At 41.9% G+C, this 13,005-nt stretch overlaps 1 protein-coding gene across 7 annotated transcripts in view; it reads right to left on the bottom strand.

Moving 5' to 3' along the window:
• Atp13a4 (ATPase 13A4) overlaps positions 1–13,005 on the bottom strand; it is a 137,734-nt gene that overhangs the window by 66,521 nt on the left and 58,208 nt on the right. For 5 of the 7 annotated variants that reach the window (XR_005490999.2, XM_039088105.2, XM_008768796.4 and 2 more), the window contains 3 exons: positions 4,554–4,700; positions 591–661; positions 422–502 (listed from right to left, as the gene is read on the bottom strand). Coding sequence is in view for 5 of the 7 variants with exons in the window: in XM_039088105.2 (XP_038944033.1) it covers positions 422–502; positions 591–661; positions 4,554–4,700 (299 nt within the window). In the remaining 2 variants the exon portion in view is untranslated. Of the gene's footprint in view, positions 1–421; positions 503–590; positions 662–4,553; positions 4,701–13,005 lie in introns of those variants that run through there. The other 2 variants (XM_039088106.2, XM_039088107.1) reach the window with 2 other exon arrangements.

Raw genomic sequence — 13,005 nt, 5'->3', positions numbered from 1 at the left:
ATGTATGTGTGCCTCTCATGTGTACATGTGTGTGCATGTGTATATGCCATGTGTACATGTGTGTTTTAGTGAGTTTGTGTCTTTGTGTACCTTCCATGTGTACATGTGTGTATTTGTGTGTATGTGTTTGTGTATGTTTGTGGGTGAGTGAGTGAATGTGGGTATGTGTGTGCATCTTTGTGACCTCATCCAAGCTATTAAACCTCCCTGAGCCTCACACTGAACATCTTTTCTATTAGACTGGTGGTCATATTTGCTCTACCTGCTAACCCCATCGAATCACTCTGCAGATTTATGGGGGTCATGCACTAAGTAAATCATTGCAACCCTTTCTCATATTGGGGAATTAAGACCGCATACGGGACTATCTGATTAACCAATCACAGCTCTTTTGAACTAAAGACACAAATGCACTTAGTACCTGATCTCCTGCTCCTCTGAAGTCAGGCCTAATCCAAATTTCTGATGTATCTTTGCTGAACTGAGACAGTCTTCCAGAGAGCTAAAAACAACAACAAAAGAATCCAATAGAAGCAGCATTTTCAAGGTAACGTTTTTCTTCTTAGGGTATGCTTGAGGAAACAACTTACCCAATTTTTTGAAACTGTCCTTCTAAATTATTCCAAACATATCGTATTTTCTGCACTTTTATGTATCTTACCTACAAAAGGCAAAAACGTATCACAAGAATCTCAAGTTTGAAGATCAGAGCACACACGGCAAGTTGGGGTCTAAGGGGACATTTGTAGAAGAAGCACAAATAGAACCAGAGATGCTTCTTAAAATTTTCTCTTTTCCATCCTATTCTCCTCTATGACATGAAAAAATATTTCTATTAGAAGTCATCTGGTCAGCATGTTTCAACATAAACATATGAATTAATAAAAACCCAGTCTCCACATTTTACTACCTTACAAACTAATGGAGGAAACAAAACATCTTACAAAATAAAATTTAGGTTTCATAGTCCAATGTGTATATCAAAGAAATAAATATAATGACGTAAAAACGTTGCCTTAAAATACCACAGACAAGTAGAGAAGGTGAGTGGCTAAAGGCATCGTATCATGGAAGAGGTAACACAGAAACATAATGCTAAAAGGTGAAAGGGATTTTGCTCAGTTGAAGACTGAAAAGAGACAGTCAAAGAGGGAGCATGCGGTTGGTTAGTCTAAAGGGAAGAGACAAGAGAATAAACCTGTTTGCAGAATGAAAGGCAAGACTGGGGAGCTAAACTATGATAAAGATGAGCAGCCCAGATGCAAGAAGGAGACATGGGCATCCTTGTCACACAGAGGATGGGTTGTAGAGCAGTAATGAAGAAGAACAAGGCAACTTCAGGAGAGAGAAGAGGTTGTCCAGCAAAGTGTATTCCAGTGAGTAGGGTTTTGAGGGCATTGGCAAAGGAAAGAAAAACAGATTCTTGCTTGTAACAGTTCTTGCTTACTCCCGCTTCCCTTAAGCATTATTGCCGACCTCAGAAAGCATAAAGAGATGCAGTGGGGCTCCCAGTTCATGGTGCAGCAACAGTTATAACCTCGAGGTACTTATTAGAAGCATCTAGAGAGCTTTAAAGAATATTGCTGTTTGGGTCCCGTGGCCAAGAGATTTAATTTGTTCACAGTGTACTTTGGGCAAAAATATTTTTAAATTTCCCCAGGTAATTCTAATGTGCAGTCAAAATTGAGAAACACTGTTCAAGGCTTCTGGTTTTGGCAGCGCTTCTATTTGTGATCTTGAGAACTTTAACTAACTTTCCCTGTGCCTTGGTTTCCCCAGGAATACATTGAAGCAATTGGCCACATTATAGCTAAGTTCCATTCAGCTCTTTTATGAATTGTGTAACCAATCATCAGGTAAGTTTTAAAACTCGAGAAAGGCTCTAACTGGTGCATAATAAAAGTATTCAATACATTTTTGTTAAATGCATGACTGCTTTGCAAAAGCACATGTCAACTAGAAAATACAATTTAAATCTCTAAGTTCCAAAGCCTTCCTGAATCATAATTCTACTCAGTGAGCATCCAGCGCCCCCCCTCTCCCTCTCTATCTCTATCTCTGATATGTGTGTGCTTGTGTGTGTGTATGTATGTGTGTGTGTGCTTGTATGTATGTATATATGTATGTATTTATGTGTCAATGGAATTCAAGCAAAAGTTCTAAACGTTATAATTTGTAAAAATTCCAATGAGGTTTGTTACAAAAGAAATTATTTGAAAGCCTGTCTATTTCCAATTGATTTTTGACTATGAAATGGAGCAAATTGCCTCTGGGAAAATCCTTCCTTCGTAAGCTGTCAAACACAGAGAGGAAAGAAATTTTCGAAAGTAACCAACCATGGGGCTTGTTAGCCAACACAGGCCAGGTTGGAACCTCTGGTTTCTTCCTTTATAACTTAAATTCTTTTGTGCGTCTCCTGTAGTCCTGCAAAGTGAACCAACAGGCACCACTGCAATCCCTGAATGTTTAGAGTTCATCACACAATATCTTCAGCCTTCCTCATCTTCCTGAAGAAGGTCAGGTATTAGGACCCCCTTTGCTTCACTCCTGACAACCGTTTTTGATTATGTCACCGAACAGGAGTCGTGGCTCCACCACCTCAGGCTCTAGTGCTCTCTCTCTCTCTCTCTCTCTCTCTCTCTCTCTCTCTCTATCTCTATCTCTATCTCTATCTCTATCTCTATCTCTATCTCTATCTCTGTCTGTCTCTTACACACATTGCATATGGTTCAAGCCAGCCTCAGAATAAAGTCTCTGAAAGCCCCTTGACTTGGGGATTCAGAATGCACAAAATGAGGCTTGCTTATATTTTTTAATTCCACAAATTTGACAATCTCTATTGGAAACTTAGTTTTAAGGGCCAAACTGAGGGTAGAATGAGAGGTCTCCATACTGGGCTCACATCACACCACAAACTGAGAAAGAGAAAACAAAAATAGACACAAATCTCCACAAAACAAGCCTACAGCCAGAGGGAATGAAGAGGTAACTGGTTAGTGGACCACAAGACATCAAATGGATTGGTTCACTATCTTTTGACAACTTCTGTGTCTATTCCTATGGTGAGAAGCACAAGTCCATCAGAGACCATTGAAGCATCTATGAGACTGTCCCACCAGAAAACATCTCTGCCCGGATTGTGACTCCTTTATCATCCTCAGAGTTTCAAAAAACTGGCAAAGCTGGTCACTATAGCATCTGTAAATGAGTTTACTTATTTGTCTGTTTTCTAGAACTTCACCCAGGAGAAGCTAGGACAAGGAGTAGCTGCTGTATCTGCTGTGGGTGACTTTCATTTTTCTGCTCAGGAATCAGAAGAGTTAGCCCCTCACCTTGCTTTTTGCTGGAACACATAAGAACATCTTCCTTTTGCATGCCATCCTACAACATAGTCCCTATGGTCTCCTCTTCAGCAAAATTTAAAAACCTGCCTCAGGTTTTGGAAGAAGACCGTATATGACTATCACTTTGGGATTCTCTTTCCATGATTATCAATGCCATCGTGACCGCACCTAAGACCCTGATACTAATGAAGGTTTTCAAACTTTATTATGAATATCAGTTCTTATAGTTCACAAATCACCTTAATATTTGACTCTGTGTATGAGATTCCTAACAACCCTGATTTTAAAAAAAGCAAAACAAGGATTATGACTTTTACTTTATAATCAAAAACTTAAGATTCAAGAATGCCATAGATAACAAACTTCCTATACACTGAAGTGGTGATAGAGTGGTTGGATATCAAAACTTTCTATTTTACGACCTCTGTCATCGCTGTTTACTTGGAAACTTCTTCGTTTGCCTTATTGACTATCAAAAGTGCTAAAATTTCAGGGAAATAAAACCCTAAAGCTACATCCAAGGCTGACCTTGGAAGCTTCATTCTTAGCTGAAGGGCCACCTCACAGAGGAGCCATTGCTCACTCAGGGAGATGGACATCTTCCAGATGTTTATGATGGCAGTTCAAGACAGTTGAGTGAAGACAATGGACGGTAGAGAGCTGCTCAGCAACTATTTTCATGTTAAAGCCCGACCTTGCTGTCAAAAGCTAATTTAAACAGCTATCTGTACATACGCAACTGTACAAGAAAGGATTCTACCTCATAAGAATATGTTTTCAATATGAATGTTAACCCAAGCAGTTTGCATTAACTAGACAAAAGGGAACAACCCAAACGCATTTGGATACCACGGTTCAAACCAAATCTTTTATTTAAAAAAAAAAAAAAAAGCAAATCCCTTAGAATGTTCCTTAGGGGTTATCTTCACTGCAAGGCTGGCTTTACAGTATAAGATAGGATTGATGCTTTAAGAGTTCCACATACTAAGTGCTGCAGAAGATCCTGCACATCCTGCAAAAGATGTGGGTTTGGTTCCTAGGACCCACATGAGAACTCACAATTATCTATAACTCAATGGCAAGAGATTCAGCTCCCACTTCTGTACCCTATGGGCACACACATGGCATACTTACATACATGCAAGCAAGCGCTCATATACATGAAATAAATAATTCTTCAAAATTCTCTGCCATTCAGAGCTTGCTTACCTTTAGGTCTGGCTTTCGTATGGCTCTGTTTATGATAAATTCCTCATCTGCAATGAGAGGGTGGTCAGGAGTGAGACCAGACGTGCTGCTCAGTGCTGACAGGGAGATCCACATTACCTTTTTCCAAGAATAAATTTTGAATTCATCCTGGGGAATAGACATCAAAACCCCCAGGAAGTTAAGAGAAGGTCATCAGGCTAAAATTCATCCTGAAAAACATCACTTTGCATAATGTTGTGAGTTATGGAGCTAATGAACATTCTAGACAGAAATATATACCACTGAAAGGTGGCATATGATGTTGTCTTTGAATCTTAAGTGACAAAGATTTGTGGTCATTCATTAAGGAATGTCAACAAAAGCATGAGACACTAGCACCAAAACCGAAGCCAGAGAGCAAGAGGCACATTCTCAGACAAGAACAACATTCTCCATGATCTTCCAATCTAGCTGGCAATCTCACAGGGAAGGAAGCAAACCCCGTAGATTTCAAGGAACTATGTGCCCCTCTGAGTGGGAGGAAATCTAATAAATAGACTCTCCCTCATGTCTCAAGACTTAACTCAAAATCCACCTTTCCCCGAACAGTCTCACTGACACGCTCCCTCTTGGAGAAAACAAGATTTTCTAAAGGAGTACCACAGTGACTCTGGAAGGTTCTCTGTTCTCCTCTTTCTTCCAGATCACCTTGAAGTAAGGAACAAGGTTTACGTCTTCACTGAGACCTGCTCAATGACAGCACAATGTGAGCCCCAAGAACACTGTAAACATCAAGTGTGCACAGAGGCGACTCACTCTAGGAAGATACTGAGCAAGGTGGGGCTGAAGAAGAGTCCTTACAACATGACTCTGCTTGAAATTATTTCCATTTGCACTTGACTGGTGAGTTCCTCCCAAAGGAAACTAGGAGGGAGTACATGCTTGGTGGGCAGACACCAACCACATTGCTTCCTTAGAGACTGGTGAGATTCAAACAGCAACTTCTATCTGAAGAATCAATACACACCCACGTGAATGACTGATCAAGCTCCGGGCTAAGAATGAAATGATGGGAGTTTAACCCAGATGTTTATGAGTGGGAATATAGGTCAGATCCGATGAAGTTTATCCTACACACACACACACACACACACACACACACACACACACACACACACTTGCCTCAAAGGTACCAGTGCTAATTAAATTCTGGAAGATGTAGCAAGGAGAAAGTGCAGTAGCCAGAGCTGGGTCTGATCAGTTGGTTATCCTTAGGAGAAAAACTCCATGAGTCTTCATTTCTGCTATTTCCTTTCTTTTTCTCCTCAGTAGTCACATAGCTAGATGCTAAGTGGCCTTCAAGGTCCAGCTCAAAGGTTCACATGCTGGTAACCATCCTGGTTTCTCTGAGTGAGCTTTCCTTTAAATCATCAGAGTATTCAAGGTCCTTGCCATCCTGGGCCCTTTGATATCCACCTTACTGTGTCTCTTGGCATGTGGGCAGGGATGCTGTCAAATGTCTGTATTCCCAGAAGGCCTAACTTGGAGTCTTAGAAGGAGAAAGAAACAGACAAGAGTTAGGGGTTAGGAATAGTGGGAGAATTGGAAGGAGAAAGGGGGAACCGGGAAGAATGGGGGAGGGGGGGAAGAGAAACAATCTTACTACAACTTTGAAAGTCAATGAATTAATCATAGAATAAATGAATAAATAAAAACAAGTAAAGGGACTGAAGCCACAGCTCAGTGGTTAAGAACACTGGGTGCCCTTCCAAAGGATATGAGCTCAATCACTAGCACCCACACGGCATCTCACATCCTCTGCAACTCCAGTTCCAGGATCCAATGACCTCTGGCTTCCATGGGCACTATCCATACATGTATTCTCAGGCATGCAGGCACACCCATTAAAAACATTGAAAACCCTTTAAAACACTCATTAAAAACAAAACCCCAAACAGCTGGGAAAAAGCAAAACAGTGAAATTGGATATTATTCCATGCAAGGGCAGAGATAATAAAATCAAACTTAGATTGCGCATAGTGATACTCGAAGTCTAAGATTGGCTGAACTTGGCTGAGTAACTAAGCATCTGAGCTCATGAGCATGTTCTAGGGGTTAAACAGTAGACTGAGCTAATGGGCATATTGTAGGTGTTATACGGTAGACATTTAGGCCTCTAGAAGCCATCCTAACATAGTTCGGTATTACTTAGTTTGCTCTTTGATTTCATCAGACGTAGTGAGAATATCTTGTGTGTCGTGTGGATGTATCATTTGTCAATTAAAAAGTCTATGGTCTGTGGCTTAGGCAGGAAACCGGAAGTTGAACATCTGGGAGGCAGAGGAAGTGTTTTGGGATAGAGCCTGGTGAGGGAAGTTTGACCCTGGAACATATAAGGAACCAGAAACATGCATGGTCCCTGAGCACAGGTAACCAGCCATGTGGCAGAATGTAGGTTAAAATAATTGGGCTATTGTAATTACGATCAAGTCAGAGTAGAGCCTAGCTATATGGCCATGGTATTAATAAATATATTTTGAGTCTGGGTCTTATTTTTAAGAGCAAAGAGTTGGGAGGAAGAACCAGACTTAACTTCTACAATCAGGCTTTACTGTAAGAAAAAAATATGGACACAAAGTGCAGACCCAAGTAAGCCAAGGTAGCCCTCCTCTCTCAGAGGCTTCTCCTTGCAGTGGACAGACACCATTACAGAGAGCCACAATGGTTCAAAATGCAGACAGCAACTGTCTGTGGGGTGTTCAACCCCACAGATACATCTACAACCCAACTCCAACACCCGAGGTTCAAGGAACGTTGTAGAAGAAGGGACGGAAAGATGGTGAGAGCCAGAGGACTGTTACATGTAGATGTTATCTTCTACATATGGCAAGAAAACTGCACCTAGGAAATCTCAGTAAATACACCAAACTAAGCAAGAGCTGAGCAATGACACCAACATTTGACGTGCCAACATGGATGGGAGAAATGCCACAGGACCCCACTTCTAGATGGAGGGCTACAGGCAGTAAATGACTTCTGGGAGACGGAGAATGATTCTTCCAGGGCTGAGCCCCTAACTGGTTATTTAATACCAAGTGGGAGACATACATATACCCATCAGCAATGCTAACTAGACTCAGCAGGTTGCATTAACTTATTTATATATATTGTGTGTGTATATACACATGTAATAAGAGTTATTAAAGAAAAAGAATATTAAAGTAGGCAGGGAGTAGATCTAAGAGGAGTTCAGGGTAAGAGATAGGAGACAAATATGATCAAAATACATTAAAACTTTCAAAAACTTAATAGAAATAGTGCATTAGAAAAGAACTGTGCTTCCAGGGACTAAGCCACTGCCCAAAGACTATACATGGACTGACCCTGGACTCTGACCTCATAGGTAGCAATGAATATCCTAGTAAGAGCACCAGTGGAAGGGGAAGCCCTTGGTCCTGCCAAGACTGAACACCTAGTGAACGTGATTGTTGCGGGGAGAGTGGTAATGGGGGGAGGATGGGGAGGGGAACACCTATATAAAAGGGGAGAGAGAAGGGTTAGGGGGATGTTGGCCAGGAAACCGGGAAAGGGAATAACAATTGAAATGTAAATAAGAAATACCTAAGTTAATAAAGATGGAGAAAAAAAAAAGAACTGTGCTTCTAATAACAGTTGTTAAAGCACTTAGCATTTATTATGTTCAGTCACCGTGTGTTGCATGTGTATATTTCAATTAATGTTTAAAACCCTGGGAGGTAAGTATTTTGTCCTCCCATTTTATGGATGAAGGAGTAAAGGCGAGGTTCATTTAGAACCCGGATTTGGCCCCTCTCTGTTTATCCTCTCTAGCATCTTCTGTCAGCCTCTGGTAATCTGAGCTTTACTAAATCCACACTTGACACAGTTGCCATGCCATATCCAGTTTAACTGGTATTACCAATGAACACAGTTTCTGCTTTCTAAAAAAAAAAAAAAAATGGGCTGGAGAGAAGCCAGCAGGTAAAATCACCCACTGCTTTTGCAGAAAAGCCAGGTTCAGTTCCCAACACCCACACAGTACCTCCTAGCTTCTGGTAGCTGCTGTTTTCTGTAAAGTGGTTAGACCAAACTAATTGTCTCAAACAGTGTATCTCAACCTGTGGGGTCACCTAAGACCGTCAGAAAACACAGATATTTACGTTATGATTCATAACAGTAGCAAAATTGTAGTTATGAAGTCTCAACGAAACTAATTTTATGGTTAGGGGTCACCACAACATGAGGTATTAAAGAGCCGCCGCCAGCGTTAAGAAGATTGAGAACCACTGCTATAGGAGGTCTGAACTTTCTACACCTCAGGCTTGTCAAACATGTTTACATCATTCCGAAGAGAGAATTAACCAGATCAACACCTGAATCTGAAAGCAGATTTGCAAACCACTGCAGAGCTTCTTATGTTTGACCTAGGCAGACAAGTAGAGAAACGGTATTTCTTTAATTCCCATGACCTTGTCCTTTTGAACCTGGAAATACCAGTTTAACTTTGATAGCAAACTTTGAAGTGGAATCTGTTGCTTATCAAACTCAATTCTTTTCTTAAAATCTGTATGACGGTCCTCAGGTTTAGACCAGTCCTGTCTTGTGGTCGAGCCCCACACATGAAATACACTTATGAGCTTGTTTTCAGAAAAAAGTGAGCCATTCCAAAGGCCCAAAGAGACACTAGAAAATGAGGACTTTTCTCTTAGAAGTGAGTTCCATACAGGGCTGAATTAGTGACCTCCATGTTACCGATCTGAAAGGGTTGGTATTAGCTGGAATATTGCCTTTAATACAAAGTCATATAGGAAGTCCTGTGTGTTGGAGAAATCACAGACTAGCCAGTGTCTCAGTTCTGCTGGGGTTTATTGACCAAAAAGAAGGAGAGGCAAATAGCAAGCAACTTACATGACAAAGGTCTGTGCGAAAGAAATGGGGAAGAAGAAAAGGAGTACACAGTGGAGGAGGGGGAGGGAAGAGGAGGAGGATGGGAAAGGAAAACCCAGAATAGCTCAGCCTGTCTTTGGAGTTTTGACTGGGAGTTTTGGTGTGTTTTTGTTGTTTTCTGAGTGGACAGTAGACAGTGGGGTAAACTGGCTAATCTTCGGTAGTCTCTGGAGCTGCAGATAGTAAGAGTTAACTCCTGTCCCCAGAATGCCTGCTGCCAGTAGTCACCTCGCTCTCACTACATACACACTTCACGCACAAACACGGACACGCACACAGGTCTATGCTACAAAAGGGGGGAGGAACTGCTAAGACCTCACTTCTAGGGAGAGGCAGTGGAGAAGGGTTAAGTATGTCTTCCTGTCATAGAATAAGTCACACACACACACACACACACACACACACACACACACACACACACACACACACAATTCACATGTTAAAACCCTAATTTCCAATATTGAAGATAGGGCCTTGAGAAGGTGACTAAGTTTAACTGAGGTCTCAGGTGACACATTACTCCAGCAGGAATGATGTCACATGTGGTAAGGAAAAGAAACCAGAAGCATTAAGAAAACAGGAAAGGCTAGGTGGCAAGGTGGGCCTGCAAGCCAGGAAGAAAGACCTCACCAGAAACCAGCCCAACCGCACACGCCTCACATGCTAATTACAACGTTAATGGTCCTGTGTCGCAAACAAGACCGCAAAGCTCTTTGTCAATGCTTAGCCATTCCTCAGAGGCCAGCTCTATTTCAGGCTGGGTGTCTAATAAAATGAGGTCACGGTCTTGGGAGAGAGAGAGAGAGAACATGCACTGAAGAGAACCATAATGCTGTGTATCCTGCCTTCTCACACAGCATTTCACTCAGTCTTAAATCAAAAATGCTAGTGGAAACCATAATTATTTATTATCGATTCCATACCACCTACTTAATTTGCTCAAACACATACTAGGCACCTGCTGTGGCCACAGTAGCATAAGGGATGGAAAGTAAACCCTGTCCGCTGGCTCCACAAAGCTTATAACTCAGCAAAAAGAAAGACGCAGTAAGCACGTGGCTTCATCAGAGACGCCAGAATAACCTGGGGCTCAGAGATCAGAGGCTCCGCTTCACATTCTTTACCCACGTGCATTCATCTGCCTTCACCACTCTCCGTGTGCCTGGTGCCATTAGCCAGAATCACTTTTTGACTAACATTTTTGGACCTCCAAAAAACCCTCCGTGGTTTTGACTTCGTTAAGTCTCTGTTATGTAATCCTACTGTGACCATTCATCTCCCCTAATTAAGCTTCTCAGTACTTTCATACACATTTGGGTAATCTGAGGAACTCCGTGTATCATGCCTTGGTCAACACACACACACACACACACACACACACACACACATCACACACACACATACACATACACACACACACATACACACACACATACACACATACACACACACATCACACACACACATACACACACACATACACACACACTCACATGCACACACACACACACACACACACACATCACCACCACCACCACCACCAAATGCCTGCCCATGAGCTAGGCCTGTGGCCCTCATCAACTGGCGCTCACAGACTTTATAAAGGAAATAAAAATGTAAGGAGGGGCTCCCGATGCCTCACCTCTGAAATCCAGATCATAATAACCATTTTCCAGGGTTGTTACAACAATTAGAATAACAATGGAATTCTACATAAACTGAAAATGAATAGTATATTAATACAAGGCAGATTGCAAGCCAGCATGACAGTCAGAAATTAAAGCAGAGACTAGGAGAAATAATAATCTCTTCCAGGACTGGAGGGGAGAGTGGATGACTACAGACATTATGGAGAATGAGGGATGGGAGAGAAGACTGAGGAAGTCTCAGTGAGTTAGAATACCCATTTGCTATTCTCCGTAGAGGGGAGAGGGATTGTCACTAGACTGCCCCTTAGTAAGGACAGGATTTCCATCTGTTTGGTTATGCCCTAGGTCTGATATGTGGTTGGCGTTTGGCAAGTCCTCTTTGAGTGACCGAATGAGTGGAAGAGCAGAAGGAGTGTTATCAGAGAAACTTCGTGTGCAATAGCAGAGACATAAAGTTTCATGCTGTTGTAGGGAGAGGCGTGGGTGCTGAGAGACCAGGGTGCACAAGAGGAAGGGAGGAAGAGACCAGGGACCTGTAAGCACAAACACTATCACTGACAGACACCCCCTGCTGGACCTGTAGCCTTCCGGGTGGCATCATCATGGCTGCTTTGCAACATTTCTAAGATTGCACGTAAGGACCCAGCTCTTCCAACTTCCACTGGAACCTCGAAAGGAAGGGGCTTGATCGAGGCCTCATATCCAACTATCGCAATGCTCTCCTCCCCAGATCAGGGGCCTTTGACCATATGTGACATACAATGACAACGAAGGGGAAAGCATTGTCTGTAATTAGAACCAAGATATGGAAATCGCCAGGAGCGTTTAATGCACAGCACCGACGAATGTAAATCGTGCTATTTGCATAGAAATGAAGCAACACTACAGAAATGGGCAAAAAATTCACGAATGGATGACTGATGAATCAAATGCATTTTAAAATTTATGAAATAAGATTGTAATTACACTCATCTCTTGGAAAGAAAGATTAAAAAAAAAATCTCATGCTCGGCGCTGCCTAATAAGAAAGAGAACGGAAAGTAAGCTGAACGCTGCGGATTTCCAGCAAGCACATCACAGTTGTTAATGTAGAGAAATGACTCGTTAATCAGCATCCGTGATAATAAACCGCAATCTTACCGGCTTGGGATTGAGGACAAATACCAAGCACTGATATTTTAATAAGACAAAGAGCAGATATACAATGCACTTTGGGGTGGGAGTCACTCTGTCCTCCTAATGGGACCTTGCTAGATTCTGACTATTGCAAAATAATTCAAACAAAATATTTTTATGTTGTCATATTAATGCAATAACCTAGCAGTAGACTTTTCAACTATTGGTGCCGAAAGCATAGTTTTCTCTAAGTCTCAGCTAGTTAGAACATTGGAAATAATTGAGCTCTTGTCTAATTACATAAAGACCAATTTAGAAGCTCATTCATTTGGAGAGTCTCTGGCATAACGAATCTATTTAAGATGACGCGTAAGAGCAGGTAATTAAAAATTAAAGTTGAAATCAAGATGGAAAAGGCAAGATTGGAGGGAGTTAGGGCTTCTCTGAGTAGTTCTGGGGGAGCAGAGGGAGGGACTTGATGGAGTCTCCTGGTTGAAAGAACAGGTCTCTATGATGGATGTGGCTTCCAGAGCCACCAGGGAAGTGATGACTGTTTCCAATGTATGTCCCTTTGCTGTAGGGAAGTGATGGCTATTTCCAATGTATGTCCCTTTGCAAATACAGGTACAGAAAAACTAGAAGAGACTACCGGCTGAAATGCATCGTCCAGATGAGCAGATAGGCCCCGAGAATAGTGAGATCTCTTGCATAGAGAACTTTTGGAGGTTCAGATCCAATACACA

Source organism: Rattus norvegicus, chromosome 11 (genome assembly GCF_036323735.1).
Source record: "Rattus norvegicus strain BN/NHsdMcwi chromosome 11, GRCr8, whole genome shotgun sequence".
NCBI classification, from domain to species: domain Eukaryota; kingdom Metazoa; phylum Chordata; class Mammalia; order Rodentia; family Muridae; genus Rattus; species Rattus norvegicus.
The sequence above is the reverse complement of the archived record's forward strand: the minus strand, read 5'-3'. Positions and strand labels throughout refer to the sequence as shown.